General features: G+C 33.7%; 1 protein-coding gene across 1 annotated transcript in view; it reads left to right on the top strand.

The window, feature by feature from the left end:
• Nucleotides 1-17,389, top strand: part of PCLO (piccolo presynaptic cytomatrix protein) — a 387,719-nt gene that overhangs the window by 316,893 nt on the left and 53,437 nt on the right. The window contains exons 19-21 of the mRNA XM_082632322.1: nucleotides 271-465; nucleotides 1,646-1,828; nucleotides 17,081-17,222. Coding sequence (XP_082488448.1) covers nucleotides 271-465; nucleotides 1,646-1,828; nucleotides 17,081-17,222 — 520 coding nt within the window. The remainder of the gene's footprint in view (nucleotides 1-270; nucleotides 466-1,645; nucleotides 1,829-17,080; nucleotides 17,223-17,389) is intronic.

Below are 17,389 nucleotides of genomic sequence, written 5' to 3'. Positions count from 1 at the left end.
AACTGTAAGTTAATATATTCATTTATATGAGACCACTTAGAATGTATTCATTCCTCTTCTCAAACCTCTCTTCTCAAGATTATCATCCTCTTGCCTTTCCTCCCAAACATTGTCTCCCAAGTGTTGAATCACATCGCTGTATGGTAAGCAGTTGCATAAAAAGAAACAGGATTAACTTAAATCTTAGACGGTTTCAAACTGTGTGAGACCCAGCTTGACAGGAGGAACGCTGAAGCAAATTTAACTCATGTTTTACCCTTTTGTAACCAGACATGCAGGTTCCCACCATTGAGAAATCCCATAGTAGTCCCGGTAGCTCGAAATCCTCATCCGAAGGCCATCTCCGCTCTCATGGACCATCTCGCAGTCAAAGCAAAACCAGCGTCACTCAGACCCACTTGGAAGATGCAGGGGCTGCTATAGCCGCTGCCGAAGCCGCCGTGCAACAACTCCGCCTTCAACCAAGTAAAAGACGCAAATAAATTCCTCAGCATGGCAGCTTAATGTTCATCTGTTGCCTTTCTTTCCTGCTGTCCTTCCTCATTTGCTTTGTTTTGTCCATTCCCTGCTCCCTCTGTTCTCTGTCCCTTTGTCTGTGTAGGAACAGTATCGATACATAAATATGCTCTCTCTCATTTAGTTCTTTTTTGTTTTAATTTACATAGAACGAAAAAAAAACTGGCTGTTTCTCCTTTGTCTCCACCATCCATCCAACCTGGCTCATAGTATTTGGTAGCTGTGTCTGTGATGTGTGCAGGCAAAACTATGTTGTGTGTCCTTTTTGTGTGCACTTAAATATCCTTTAGAATACAAGAATTATAAGCACAAGTGGCTGCCAGTTTTCCAGGCATTACACCAATAAAAGGCACACACATAAGCATTTTGAGCAGATTAGCAATGAGAGTCTCACCTCTGAAAAACGCTAAAAAATTTTAGGCAGAAGAGTCATGTAACCAACAGTCAAGTTCTAGAACCTAGGGGAAATGGAAAAACCATTTTACGCTTAAAATTTTTAATAAATTGTGCATGTGAAATAATGAGGCTTTCCACGTGAGAAACTTTGTAGTCTTTTGGGAAAAAAAATCTATAAAGAAAATAATGTTTCCTATATTCTCAAAAAAGTATGTAGTATTAATGTATGTCTAAGCATATTCGATGAGGCCATGTTATCTCATTAAGAAACACAGTTGGGTCCATTGTGTTGGATCACACTTTGTATATGATACAAGAGAATTTATAGGGTTATTCTTTTTTCTAACCATTGGAAATCCTTTGGAAGCCAAGATATCAATTAAAGCATAACAATTCACCCATCTTAACTGCTGTAATTTCAATTGATAGAATTATATAAGAACTTAGTGAGTACAGAGACTTTAAAAATGTAGGGGCACTGTTAATTCCAAGAGGCATCAGCCAAACAACGGAGATAGATGAATGTTCTCCCCATCTCCCAAAGTCATCATTTCCAAAGAAACAGCCAGTTTTAACCCCCTTTAGTGCTGTGCATGTGGTGTCATTTTGGCATTTGAAAACACAACTTACTTCGATAGAGCAAAAGATCACTTCTGTTTGCATGAATAACATTCAAGCTGGTTCCATCTGAGGATATATACTCTGGGTTTCCATTTCACCCACACTACCACAGCAGCACATAAAAGCGGTCAGTCTTATCATGCCAGGAAGCAGCACAGACACAGCATAGCAGGAGTCCTCCCCATTCAAAGAACTCAGTCTGATAATCTGCCTCCACCAGCTAATGGCAACCAAGACCAAAGCCAGCTAGCCCTCAGGAAGGTGATGTCTGATGGACCAGTCAAGCCAGAAGGAGGTGAGCAGAAAGACGCTATTCAAAGCACACAGCAAGAACATCCCCAAATTTAAAGCCCTCATCTTTTAATTTTTAGAGATTGTCTGATAAAGTATGTTTATCCACTTTTTAATGTGCTTTTGTGGGCATGGCATTTCAGGACTTCATCATCACTGTGTAAGTCCCAAGATCAGTCCCATAATATATTGACTACAGTGATTTGTATTTTTCTATGCACTGGGCATCTTTTAACTTTTGTTGGGAAATAGATTAACAGTATTCATATTGCAGAATGGAACGCATGCTACTAACATAATCTGTTCAAGCATGACTATAAATATGTTGCACTGTGATAAAAGTTTAAACTGCTCACAATTCGAGTTAGCATACCAGTTGGAATGTAGATCAGTTTTTGTTGAATATTATTTCAAGTGTAACTTTTTAAAAAATTCAGTGGATTTTGGAAATTCTTAGAGGAAAGTAAAGGAAAAAATTGTTAATGCACTCATTCACCTTTACATGGTGAAAGTTCTTTCTTGATCCTACGAACACATTTTTTCCACTCATGTTTCCGTAGTTGTCAAGTGTATCAGATGTGTTGGGCATGTGAATATCCAAGTGCCTGTGTACTAAATAAAGTATCTTTATTTCATTCATAAACCATTGGGTTCTGAGCCATTGTTATATGATGCAGCTTAAAATGAGTGTGTCAGTTTTTGCTTTCTCATTTGATTCCTTGCAGTAGAGAATTTAAAGTTACTGCTTCGTTGCTAATGCGAGCTATAATGATAGAATATTGAGTTGCAGGACAAAGTTTCATGTCGGAAACATAAGATAGATGGGGAATTATTACCAAATAAAAGTACCAGAGCTTACATAAACATGCAAATAAATAACGGGTTTGGGCTAATCTAGGCAATGCTTCCACTCTTCCTTTCTTGCACATCTGATCTACTTCACAATCTTCTCAGCTTTCTGGATAGAGGAAGACAAATCCAACGAGTCTTGCTCTGGACAGGCACCTAGACTTGATTCTATGGCTTTGTTAGGAAGGAAAGCAAGTTAATATCTGTCCCTAACTTGACACCAACAATTTGTGGAATTTTCCCCAAGAAAGAATGCCACTCACTGCCAGTGACAGGGCTCAAACCAGGGTGATTATAAAATTATCTTCATTGTAATTCAAATTTAAATTTAATTTTAATAGAAAAACATATATCAAAGAAAGGATTAAAAAAAATGATAGCAGTGTTTGCCCCCTTAAGTCCCTTCCAGCCCTAAAACACTTGATTCTATGATTCTGTACTTTCCACAAACTAAAATTAAGACTTGTACTTTCCTATTGCATTTCTCTGTATTCTCAGAAATTTTTTAAATTTAATATGCTTTTGTCCCAACTAATCAGATATTTAGGAGCAACGGAGGATGTATGATGTGGCAGTACAAAGGCCAAACCACTGTGGTGTTCCTTGAATTAGCAGACAATTAAGGAAACAGCTTAAATATTAAGATAATTGTGAATATGCATTTACTCAGCCCAGTTTATAGACTATCACCAAAGCAGTTTCCCTTTTCTAGTTAGCCTTACTAGTACTGTCCAACAGTACTTAAAATTCCACCTCTCACCCTTTTTTCCATCAAATAAGTTCAGTTGATTTCTTACTTTATTTTCTTACCGCAAATATTTCATAATTGTAAATGTCACAGTAGTCAAATGCTTCTCTTATTTCACTCTCTTTTTAATTATCATGATTTAAGTATTCCTATGATACTTTGTCCTAGTTTTCCTAGATGTGGGTCTTAAAATTTGCAGCAAAATGCATTTAACTCCCTTTCTTTGAATAATGCTCTAATGGATATTCTCATACATTTAGAATAGTTCTTCACATTGTGCAAAGTGTTTCATCTCCCATTTTCTCATTTTGGATGAGGGATTCGTTGCAGATATTTTCGTTTCTGTTTTCTGAGTGAGCCATCAGAGAGTCGGGGTGTGTGTGTGGCAGCATGACTGATGAAGAACGCATACCTGGAAATTGTCAGAATCGGCAATCTAAACCTTGTTTATGACTGTGCCTAATAAGGCTTTGTTTTTTAAATACATTGGCTCCTTTGAAATCAAACTCTCCTGATTTCACTAAAAACAATTGTCATTTACTTATTTGCTGTTTACACTCCAGTCCTTACAAATGATTAGAGGTTGCTAGAAATTATGGCGGAATACAATTTAGACTTGGTCTACCTACTTGATCCTCTTTTCTGAAGGCTGATAATTAAGCTGCCACAAACCAGGGAAGTAAAACCCTCCCACTGCACAAGCAGAGTGCAGCAGTAATCAGGTTCTGTAGAGGAAACTGTGTGTACATCTGCAGTCATTGCTATCAAGGGTGACGAAATTGCCCCTAAAGAGCTTTTCATATATATATATATATGAATATATATATATGAATATATATATATATATTTTGGTGAGCTTTTCAGCAGATTTCTGCTTGAAGTAGCAGAAAATATGGGTCAGGTAAGAATTATGGAGTAAGAAAGGAAGAACTTTTTCTCTCCCTCCAGGGTTTAGTTGCATGCTAGGGAACCTGAAGGACAGGATTTAAACAGATTGTGCTAGATCATCCTGATACCTAAACAACTCTACATTTGTATTTAGAAATCCCTGGAAATGTTTTTTTCCAAGCCAGTTGGTTTGGTGGAATTACAGGCCCGGCTATTTTAGAAGGTAACGCCAACCAGGGAAAAGAGTTTCAAGATAGGTTGTTTTTTAAATCTATACCCAAACTAAAACAAATTGAAGTATTTTTACAACCGTGAAAATGAATTTAGTTGCTATGGAATATATTACATTATATATATATATATATATATATATATATATATATATATATATATATATATATATATATATATATATATATTAAGGGCATTTTAAAATTCCTGAGCTGTTTTTGTTTGATGCTGAGATTTTAGGTAAGCTTTAAGTTTAGAAACACTCATATAGGATGGATAGAAGTATCCCTCCACCCTGGGCAGTAAGATGAGAGCTTGGAGAGGTTAGTAAGAAGATGAATCTTTGACTGAGTTATGTGAGGAGCTATGACTGAAGGTCCCTTGTTGTGGCCGAATCGTAGGAGAAGGTCCTGAAACTACTTCCACAGACCGCTGTTGGAAACTCCACTTTCCGTAAGGCTCCTTTGTGGCACCTGTCAAAGAAGAGTTTCCTATCCATATTGCCGTGGTGAACTCTGACTAAGCCATGTCTCTGTGAGAGCTGCTGTCTTGGGCAAGTGGTATGGGTGGCTGGTTGGGAAACAGGGCGGGCACTGGGAGTGGAGAGAAGTGTTGGTTACAAAGGCAGTAGCTGATCAGTGGTCCATTCTCTTCTGACCGGAAGCAGATGGTCACTTTTGATCAGAAGGAATTTGGCGTTCTCTGTTTCTGGAAAGGAGAGGGTTCAAAAGGGAAAGAAATCAGAATGAGATCATTTGGAGATGAAGTCTTCTGGAATGTGTGTAAGAGGTTAATAAAAACAGACAACATTCCTCATTTCAATGTGTTTGTGCAAAGAAAGGCAGCAGAGAAAAGCTTTTAAAAGGAAACTTTGGATAGTTTAAAATAAAAAGAAAACAAAGTGTAATGATGTGAACACAGCAAATAGCCAGCAAAAATCTGAGAGAATCAAATTGGATTTCAGCTTTCAAAGTTTTCTGCCTATTTCTCTGGGGGCAAGGGTTGTATTTCTTTGTTGTCTCTGAAAATCAAAGTGTTCTTCTAAAGTTTTGGGTTTTTAAGAGTTTCCATATTTTCTTAGATTGGTTATGCATTTTCAAATCTTCCTATAGTCATTTAACGTTCATTGCCAGAAATATCTCTGCTGCACATGCAGAGGCACAGACAGTAAATATATAGCTCTGAACATATGACACTGTCTCTTGTTTATGCACCTTCCTTCCCAAAGGTGAATTCACTGACGTATCATGAATGGATACTTTTGTTCTTTTCTAGTAGTAGCCATGAGTGTCAAGCCATCCACGTAAGGAATTACTGGTTCATACTGAGGACTTCTATGTTCATTTCATCTGATATGAATAGCAAGACCAGCTGGCCTATCTAAGTATCAAACTTGGCTTCAGTATTGCTGTGCCTTTGTCACGTGATCTGACTATGGGCCTATGTGATTGAGCAGGACTATTAATACATGATCCTAGAAGAGAAAGGCCTAATTTTTAACATGTCAAAGTCCCTTAAATGCTATTTATGACATGTCTTTAACAATGTTAAACTTATTTTTTGATTGCAAATTATTTTATTTTAGGTTTAAACAAATTTTTTTTTAAAAGTTAATTTACCAAATTACCAGCAGAGAGCAGGACCCAGAGCAAATGAGACAGGCAAGGAAATGCTGATGGAGGAAAGAAATGAGAAGCGTGGAGCATGAGAAGGCTGATGGGGACACAGTGCGGGACCACGGACAGAGGGTACAATCTGAGCTTGGGGCTGGGAACGTTATCGCCTGGGTAGGAAGGATCCTGGAACTGGGTGAAGTGCCACCTGGGGAGAGGTGGAAGAATGCCAAAGGCTAATAGGTAGCTGCTTAACAACATTGCCTAATTGCAGATATCTATCCATGAATTACTTGATTTTTTTCCCACTTTTCATCCGAATGTACTACATTATGTAAAACCATGATATTTCACCCATTCTCTGTTGTGCAAGATAATCTTTGGGAGGGAGGGGGACATAGGGGGATGGGATAGGATGAAAGGAATCTTTATGTATAACGAGTCAGACTGTGAAAAATAGCCTTTTTTATTTTATTACTTTGTTGAGTCTGTAAATATATATTTTAATCATTGAGGTGACAAAAAAAACTTACGGATTTCAAATGAAAACATTTCAGCAATATTTTGATTGGGGTATTACAGTTTTCAGATGTATAAAGAGAAATAATGTAGATAGAACCATAGCTTTATACCTCAATGTGTTTTAAAATACTGAAAGATAAAATTAATTAAGTGATCATTTGAACAGAAACTAATCAAAATATTAATATTACAAATCAAACAAGAACAGATAAGATTTTAAGAAGAAAATGCTTGATGAAAATCAGGAGGTAGGAATTCCCTGGTGGTCCAGTAGTTATGACTCCACACTCTCAACTGCCAAGGGCCTGGGTTCAATCCCTGGTTGGGAAACTAAGATCCCACAAGCCTCAAAGTGTGGCCAAAAAAAAAAAAAAAAAAGTAAAAAAAAATTAGAGAAAAAGTCAGGAGGTAGGTCCCTATTTTTAAACATAAGAAAGACAATGGAATAAAATTTCTACTTCTACTTTATTTGTTCTTAAAAGAACACAGAAGCAAAATCTACTTTTCCTCATTAAGACATTTGAAATTAAAAACCACATTATTTTAAGTTCTATAGGTCACATTATTTTTTTTTCAAAGATCTTATAGCTTTTATTTTTATTAAAAAATTTTTTTGAAGTATAGTTGATTTACAATGTTGTGTTAGTTTCTGGTATACAGCGAAGTGATTCAGTTATACATACAGGTCACATTATATTTTTATCTGACTCTTTAGGTAAAATGAGGTCGGAATCTAAAGAGAGAGAAAATGCAATTTTTATACTACACAATTCAAATTTCTTTCTATATGGATATATATATACTTTCTATATATACTTTTAGTTTGCTGTAAAGCATTCTCATTGCTACTGACATTTTTAAAGTAAATAACTACTTTGGCTCCATCCAACTATTAATGTACAAGAAAATTGAAGAGACAGTGTAGAGAAAAGCCGTTTTGGGAAGAATTTGCATTGTTTTATGCCTGCTAAACTTCATTACTTACTCTGGATTTCTGTGTAATAAAGTTTTTTGTGTGTTTTTTTAGGCAAAAATAGAACAGACAAGCAAATTTTTATGATACATATAATATTTAACTCAGACCTTATAATTCTAGAGTTGTGAAGTTCTGGGTGAAACAAATTCTGAAGAACCTTAGAGAAATTAAAAGGGTGATGATAATAATAATAAATCTTTTCAAGTAAGGCATTAGAACTTGATTTTTTTACTGCAGAAAATAAAAAATAAAAGACACCATAGAATGATTGTCATGTATATACTGGTTTAAGATGATTGTCAAAAAAAGCTGGTGCTAATTGTTTTGTTTTGTTTTTTTCATTTTCACAGTTCATACTTCATTTTCATCACTGTAGATGTAGACCAGTGATTCTCAAAGTGTGTCCATTGATCCCTAGGTGTCCCAGAGACCTTTTCAGGACTCTACAAGGTCAAAAAATTCTTAAGACTCTTAAGATGTAATTTGTCTTTTTTACTCTCATTCCTTCCTTAGTGTGCAGTGGACTTTTCCTACATTTCCATGAGATGTTGTGACATCATTGCTTTGATGGCTAATGGAATATGTATTTGTCAACTGCTTATGTTAACTTTTTCTTAATTTTGAATATGATAAATATTGATAGATATAATTCACATAAAGCGAAGTTCTTTAAGAAATTCAACAATATTTAAGACTGGAAAAGGGGTCTTGAGACCAAAATATTTAAAAGCCACTGATCTATACCTGGGTACAATCATAATTTTTCCAATAGTCAATGAGGTTGGATAAATAGAAATTTCTTACAAGAGATAATTATCATATTTGCCTCTAAATTTTCTATGCTTTTTATATCTTGTATTGATTGCATTTTGGAACCCCTACTTTCTTTTCTTATTTAATGTTAATTTATAATTTAAGATTGACATGATTTTTCATTTTATATTCTTATTTTAAATATTTTATTGGGCATGATTTACGTTACATTATGATTATATGCCCATATTCATTATTTACATTTGCAGTTTGTCTGGTAAGTTGTCAACTTTAATCAAGTTGTTCCTAGCCTAAGGTAGAATGAAAGGGAGTATTTTAAAGATAGAATACATTTTTTGTGTGTCCTTATTTTGATGATAAAATTTATTGGAGAAACATTTATAAATTATTTGTTTTTTTAATCTTCTATTGGATTATCTATATTAGTGGTCCTATACTTTGCAAATTCATTGTTGGCATAAATAACAGTAGAAACACTGAAGATCATCACTTTGATTCAAATTTGAGGAAATGTTAAGTTTCTTACCTCTTACCTAATCCTTGATCCTTAATTTCAAACATATAATTTATTGTGTTTTTAAATAATTAAAGCTAAAAAGGGAATTCTGAAAATGTTATTTATCATTTACAGAAAATATTATCTGAATTACCCATATTAGTTGCTCATCATTTATTCACATTCATACACACATTTTTTTAATGAATAGTAAGTATGTTTCAGGAACTCTTCAAAGTGTTAATGATTCTGCAGTGGACACAATAGACAAAAATCACTGTCCCCATAAATATCCCATCCTAGTAATATTTATCAAATAACCGATTAAAGGTATGTGGAAAAAATTTGAAGAATGACAAAAGCATGAGTTTTGTCTATCTTCAACTGAAATTGAAGTAGAACGTTGCAATTAGTCATTGACTTAAGTTTATATGCACAGACACCATCATGTTTAGAAATATCTGAAAGTAGAATTATTTTGTTATTCTGGTCTGGTTCTCTCTTGTAATCTTTACAGTTCACTGGGATATAACCAAGTATAGGAGGAGAGAAAGTGTTTGAAAATGATCTATTTGGAGAAGGTAGGAATATTAATGAAATTAATTAGAGATGGATTCCATGGGACTGGACATATGTTTACCAAATAATTGTCTAAATTCCTCTTTATGGCCACTGACTACATTTGAATGATATGAAAAATAATACCCAGTGTTTGTTGTAGCATTAGCCATGTAAATCAGTATGCTATTATTAATTTGTATTTGCACTGGAAATGTCTCCTTTGGACAGGATTTTTATATAAATCAAATTATTTGGATTCCGTTTAAAGATAACATCCTTATTATCTTAGTATTCATGATCTAGGTGATCAGTTTCAGGATTATGTAAGAACATTTTTCAAAACTATTTTTATAATTACTTTCACTCAAACAGGACCACTTGTTTTGCAAGCAAACTGTGAGAGAGAATATTTCAGTTTCAAAGGAGAATGAAATAAATATTGAAAAATTGAGTTGCCCTTGAAAATTGATGTAGATCTTGAAGATTTTTTTCTTTCAAATATAATTCTCCTTACTCTTAATCTTTTAAAGGTAAAGATCTTTATTGTGTTAGCTAAAGGTAAAGATCTTAATTGTGTTAGCATTTTTTTAGCACAAAACCAAAACTTGGTCTCCTTGATAAACTCTTTGTTCATTCTATTTATTTGGACATAGCGAGAATTATAAACTAAACTTATTAAAGATAAAATGAATTTACTTTCTTTATGATGTCTTAATTAAACTTTTATCCATTATTTACTCTGAAATTTTGGTCCCCACTTAAACTGTATTTATTTTAAGTGTCTTCTTCCAAAATAAGTTCTGAACCAAAAACACCTTTAGAAAGGAAGACACACTTAAAAGGCAACATTATAGCATAAATGCAAGAACTATAGTACACTGAGCCATCACATATTGTATTTATGTAAGAAAAAAATCCTCTACCATGTTATTAAGCTAATTTTACTCTCATTTCCAATACGTGTTGTATTGAAGTTATATGCTATTACTTTTGTTCCCTAAAGTGATCATTGATCCTATTATCCATAAAGCTAGGGAGTGAATGGGAGACACCTGCAAAATGGTGATACATTAGATCAAAAAAGATTGAACTGATTATTAAAACGTCTTGAAAAAGTCAGTTGTAAGGCCAATGTGGATGGAGAGGGAAGAGTGCGGACATGATTTAAAGCTTTACCACATTTCCCAGGACATAGAAAATAGAAGCATCGCATCTTCCTCTCCCTCTCTGAAAGAAGCTACTATGTGAATAATATGGAATATCTTGAGGGACATATTTTGATTTTTATAAGTTTGTTGTAACTTTCTGATATATATAATTAGTTTTTCTGAGTGACCAAGCCGAGTGTTAGTGTTAATTTCATCCTCAACGACCGTGGGAGAGAGGTAATATAATCACCAATAATTTTTCATTTAAAAAATATTTCAGTGACATCCTTCCTTTCACTGACCCCACCCAAGGGTTTACAAATGACTGATATATTGTAGAAATCAGAGTTGTCTATTTTAAATACTTTTATTTGTGAAAACTTGTAATTTGGAGGTATGTGAACATTCCTACAAATAGTTGTATTGAAGCTACCTATGCCATTTTTCTAGTGTCTTCTTTAAAATTTTTCCAAATTGGATAACGAATATACTGAATTAAATTCAGAAAAAAGTATACTAAATTTCTAAAGTCCTTGTAAGATGCAACACCCCTTCTTAATACCCCTGGATGATAGTAGAAAACCTAAAAATGTTATTGCACATAATTCGAGGGGAAACCTACCAACAGTGCTGGTAACAGTGGAAACTAAAAGTTGACATTTTTCAGGGCTACATCCAAATCCAATCAACAAATGAGATAAAACTGCAAAATCCCTTTAGTAAATATAACAACTAAAACAACAGCAAAAATAATAGGTAGATAGATAAATAGAAAGAGTGAAAGGTAAAGGAGATAAAGTAGAAAACGTCACTAAAGTTAATACCAGCTAAATTAAAGTTAAACTAGCTAAAGAACCAAAAAAAAAAAAAAGCATGCTATAAGTATATAATTTCTAAAATAGCCAGGTAGTTATTTCAGTTCCATCATTATACTATTGGAATAAGCAAAAGGATTATTGATTGATTTCTCTTAATTTCAAGCAGTTGATCCTAAAATCCTATACATTGTATCTATGAAGATAATATTAATACTGCATCAACCAAGTAATTTGGGAAATTACAGGTTACCTACATAATAAATTACTCCTGAAATATTTGGAAATACCTTTGAACTAGACCAAAGATAAAAAACCAATGGAAGTGAGGCTTCATACATTCCAAGCACTGAATTCTAAGGTAGGCAACCTCTCTTAATTTGAGACAATTCAATGTGATAGAAAAGTAGATGAGCACTTTTCAGTTTTGCTTTGTGAACTGGAACAAGTCACTTAAACTTTCCAGGGCTTAGTTTTTCTATAAGCAAGATGATGGTTCTGGAACAGGTTATCTTTAGAGTCCTTACCAGCTTTTAATTTCCATGATTCCACAATTATAAAATCGTCTACAATTCTGATCTGAGACTTTGCGCATGGTGCTGCCATCGTGTGATAGGCACAGTGATAGTTCTGCATTTTTTAAGTATGTATATATAGTAGAGGGGAAAAATCAACAGAGCAAACTAATTGAAGACAGATGTTCAGTCAAAGAGACACTACCAGGTTTAATTAAGGTTAGCCACAGAGGAGTAATAAAATGTTTTCTAACCACCTAGAAGCCGCAGAAAATGAAGAGGTCAATGAATAATTTAAAACAGATTGAATTGCCTCACAGAAAATAAATACGTTTACCTGAAATGCCCCCTCAATAACTGAGTCACAAAATTCTTCAACACGCTAGTATTTATTCTTCTAGTGTATAGGGACCCTCTTTGTAGGAGTGGACTTCTTCCATCACATATTTATATGATACATTCTTTTTTCTAGTTGGTAAATAGTACAAATAAAAATTCAAAAAGAAAGAAGGTCCCCCAAAATGTAACTCTTTAAGAAAATGGCTCCAAAAATGTTTTTCATTATTAAATAAATCTCAATTCTAATGTAAAATAAATATTTTCATATGTAATACACAGGTGCATAATACATGATTTCTGAAATTCTGATTTCAAGATTTGGAAAAATAAAGCAATATTTTTAAATTGTTAATTTTGAAATCATAAAATTATGGAAAGTCATATTTATTTTTAATGTTTTAAAATAATATTTTCTACAAGAACATAGAAAGAGAGACATTACACTGAAATATAAACCGGAGCTCACCACCTGTCTGTATACCAAAAGGTGCAATCAGCCTAAGTACTAGTGTCTGTATTAGCACCATCTAGTGCCTCCCATGGAATGTTACCATACAAATTATTTTGTCACTTCAATTTAGAAATATATATATATAATATTCATGGTCTGTTAAGAATTTTTTGAATTCACAAGTATATGCTCTCCCATGTTTCATGTATTATCATTAAATATTTCTTTCAGTCAAACCAGTTTTGAGGGAATTGCGATAATAGAACAACTGGTTGAGTGATCACATTTTTATATACAGTATGACAGATTAAAGTTGAATCTCTGATTTTAAAAGCTACCAAAAAAGCTAGGTTACCCAAAATTGCATTGACAAAGAAAGTGGGATTAAAAAAAAACCTATATTGTGGTATCTTTGATGAGATTTTTTTGATTTGTATCAACAGAACTGGATTAAAAATGAAAAATCTTACTAAATCACTCAGATGTTTTAAGTTGTTTGGTTAAAGGAAATAATTATTAATATGTTATCATTATAATTTTACTATCAATTTATTAAATATTGCTTAAGTATAGTCCCAGGATTAAGCTTTTAAGAATGCTACCATGGAGCAAACATAGGTAGGTTCTGTTTCCAATAGCCACATGAATGTAAAAACTACAATTAAAGATAGAAAGTGACAGTTGCCATAAAAGAAAAAAATTATGTGCTATGAGAGTCTAGGTATAGAAGTTCACTTCTGATTGTAAAGATGAGGAAAATGTATGAAGCAGGTTCTATCTGAGCTGAGCCTTTCCGGATGAGTATAATTTAGATATGAGAAAGTGACAGGGTCAGAGGAGGGTATAACAAAACTGGAAAGAAGAGGCTTGGCTAGAGCTCAGGAGAAAAAAAGCCAAACCATAGGGATTCAGAGTGAGTGGTCTGAATGGGCTTCAGTGAAGGGTATACAAAGGAAAATTATGGGAGGTACATATGGAAAGAAGCAGATGATAAAGGACTTCGAGAGGCAAACTAAAGAACTTGACTGAAATCGTGAGATGTCTTGAAATTGCATACGATCTGGCCTCCAACATTAAATCCTAAAAGCACTTTATTCACTAAGAAGTTTGCAGAAATACAGTTCAGTTTAATTGAGTTGATGGTTTCTTATGTGGGGCTGATTCAATTAAAAGAAATTAGCAAATAGACGTGTTGTTTCAAGTAACTGAAAAAGAACTTTTAAAATATTTGGACTCTTAGCACCAGCTTATCAAAACCTCACCATTTCTGTATTTTTAATCTCATTTTATGCTATGTATATATAGCCCTGTACAGGGAAGATCCACTCTGCATTTTAGTTTAAGTCATTTTCAAAAACTAACTAAATGTCAGGCTATCTATCTCTATGCTTACATACCAGGTTAAGTATAAAAAAAATTCAGTCATGCACCAGATGTTTTGAGATAATGCCAAATATCTAGACTCATTTGAATTATTCACCTAACCGCCTAAAATTTCTTTAGATTCAACATTACATGTAATTTTGTTTTGCAAAGATGTTAAGGTAGACTTAGACTTATTCTGAAATATGTATATGTTCCCTATATTTTTCTTTCTTGTAATATTTCTTATAAACTATTACTTGTTTGCGTTTAAAATATTGACAACACTTACACAGGTTTTCCAAATGAAATTTCTATTCACCTAGGCAGTATGACAAAACTGGCTTTCCTTAAATTTATTTCTATCCTTGTTCCTTTTCTATTATTATATTGTTTTACATTCTGTTCACATTTCTCAAATTTCCCAGAAGAGGAATAGAACTAGAAATTGCATCAGGTAAAATCAAAGTTTGCAAAAGAAAAGATTGGATATTTTGATATGTAAATAAGAAGACATCATTTCTATAATGTGGATATTTTTATATATTGTGAGATTGCTCTGGAATAAAAAAAGTTTTAAATTAGTAAAGATAAATTGATTTTAATATTAATGTCTATTAATTAAGGTTTGTCTTTGAAAATGCTATATTGAGATTTTCCAGTTGATGAAATTAAATTTTTACATTCAATATCATACTAAAAATTATTAACAATCTAGTAGGTTGTATTATATAATGACAATCAAAAGGTATGATAGCTTTTCCTTGTTTACAATCAGTTGACTTATCTGACTCATTATGTGGTTGGTTATACAGTTTAATATTCTTTATAATGTTCATAATTTTATATCAGTCATATTACCTTTACATTTTTTAACTTATCCTTTTAAAAGGTCTTTAACACTAAATACGTCAGCTGGTTTTCTTCTACATAAGTTGAAGAAAATATTAAACAAATATTATGACTATTATTCTTTTCCTGGAAATCTAGTCCTGTGAGTTACTCTTAATTCACTGGTGACTGGCTATTTAACAGGATTCAGACCCTTTTCTAACTAGCTATTCCCAATTTATAGATACCTGATATATAACTGACTAATTATCAAACATTTCTTCCTTCTCTATTCTGGGAAAGGAATCCTACTATCACTGGAATAGATAGTATGAAAATTTCTGGTGGCTTTAGAGAAACTGTTAGTTCAGAAATAGAAGGGAAGAAATTAGGAAAAGCTAAAGCCTTTGCAAGACTTGATCCTGGCTAATCTGATGGAGAGTTTCCTGCCCTCAGATGATTTCCCTCACAGTATCTATGCTTTTCACTTTATTTGGGTATATTGGTTAAAACTCCACCGGATTGTCATTGTGTTTTTATACATTTCCTTAAGAAAAATGTTGGTCATTTAGGATCATTAAATGATTATCAACTCTTTACCCAGTGTGGATCTGTCCAACTGCTTGAGAAACTCCTGAGTGAACAGGAGGAGAGTATTTATGGAGGAGAGAGACTCTTAAGTACTTTTGCAGCCTAGAATACATCTAAAATTAGAAGAGAATCGAGGTGAATTCATTGTCTGGGACCAGGTGCACTGTTCAGTGGAGAACAGCCATTGACCATAAAGCCCTGAAGAAGAGCTTGGGGGTACAGCAAATTAAATCACAAGACAAAGAAGAGTGAGTTCCTGTTTTATCTCACTCCTCATAATCACAGTCTTATGAGGGGGGCTTTACTGACCCCATTATTTTCAAATGAGGAAACGGAGACCACCTAGAGTTAACTTCAGCAGGAGTTGGGATTCAAAACCAGATCCGTGTGATCAGAGCTCATGCTCTTAAACTCTGACCACGTGGCAGAAGACAAATGACAATTTCAAAAATTTGCCTAGAGAATCTCCACCCCCATAAAAAAAGAGGAAAAACTTGCCTTCTTTTTTTTTTTAGTTATTTCTGAGATATACATTTTAAAGTAATAACTAGAATTATTATTTATAACATTACACCAGAACATATAAGATTTTTAGAAATTTTATGTAATGTCTGAAACATTTATATGAACATATTTCCATACAAATAACCCAAAGAAAGTTTAGTATTAGTTGTTTTTTGTTTGTTTTTTTATACTGCAGATTCTCATTAGTCATCAATTTTATACACATCAGTGTATACATGTCAATCCCAATCGCCTACACTTGCCTTCTTTTCATTCCTTTTGCATCAGAATTTCCTCCCAAATCTCTAATCTAGAACTCTGCTAACAACATTACCATTCTCTTACTGCATAATTTATAACACAAATTCATAACTCTTCTATGGGAATATGGATTCTTATATACAAAAAATCAAACTTATGGGTTATTTAAAACAATTCCCAGTCATAAACTAGGACATGCCTAAGGGGAAACAAATATCTTCAAATTTAAAAACCTGCTGGAGGTAGTTGGTAGAGCTACATACAAACAAGTCCAGGATTTTCAGTCATTTCCTGAAATTATGTCTTCTATTTTGCATCTTCACTTCTCAGGAGAAAAACAAATTACTCGTTATTAATATGGGAAGTAAGTAAGCAATTTTCACATATTCTGTCATTTCTGTCTACCCAAGTTTTCCTAAATTCCTTTCTCCATGAAATAGCCACAATTCTTATTTGTTTGCCATATCGTTATTGCAATACTCTATAAAGAAATCACAAGTAATAATAATACTATTTAACTCAGTCTAAAAATGTGATGGTTGATTCCTAGAAGTTAATTTTTTTTCTTTTATATCCAACAAAAACAATCAAGGGCTTTATTGTTGCCACTGAGAGTTACTGGTTAAGGAAAAGAAAATGAAAGGCAGGTTAAGAGATGTGGAGTTCTTGCTAGAGCTGTTTCTTTACACACGTAAATGAAGAAAACATATAAGTATGCATTCGGAGATCAATGGGAGGTTCATTGATTGACTGTGGTGTTGACTCTTCCCACACCATGCAGCCAAGCCCACCAATCACCGGCCTGCAGAAAGCTCCGTGTCCACTGGCTCCTCGGGCAGCAGCTTTGGCAGTGGGTATAGCGTGGACAGTGAAGGAAGCAGCAGCACTGCAGGGGACACTAATCTATTTCCTATTCCAAGGATGTAAGTGGTGGTTTGTTTGTTTTTTTCCCCCCCACTGGAAAGTTAACAGCCTCATGAGTAAGCTTTTCTTAACATTGAAAAGGAAATAACTAGATAATTATCCAAGTCTGAGTCAGTGTCCCTGAAGCACTTCAACTGTTTATGCCTATGTAAAAAATAGACTGTTC

The sequence above is a fragment of the Mesoplodon mirus genome (genome assembly GCF_964341445.2).
Source record: "Mesoplodon mirus genome assembly, chromosome: 9".
In the NCBI taxonomy this organism is placed as follows: Eukaryota; Metazoa; Chordata; class Mammalia; order Artiodactyla; family Ziphiidae; genus Mesoplodon; species Mesoplodon mirus.
This window is presented reverse-complemented; position numbering and strand designations above follow the sequence as displayed.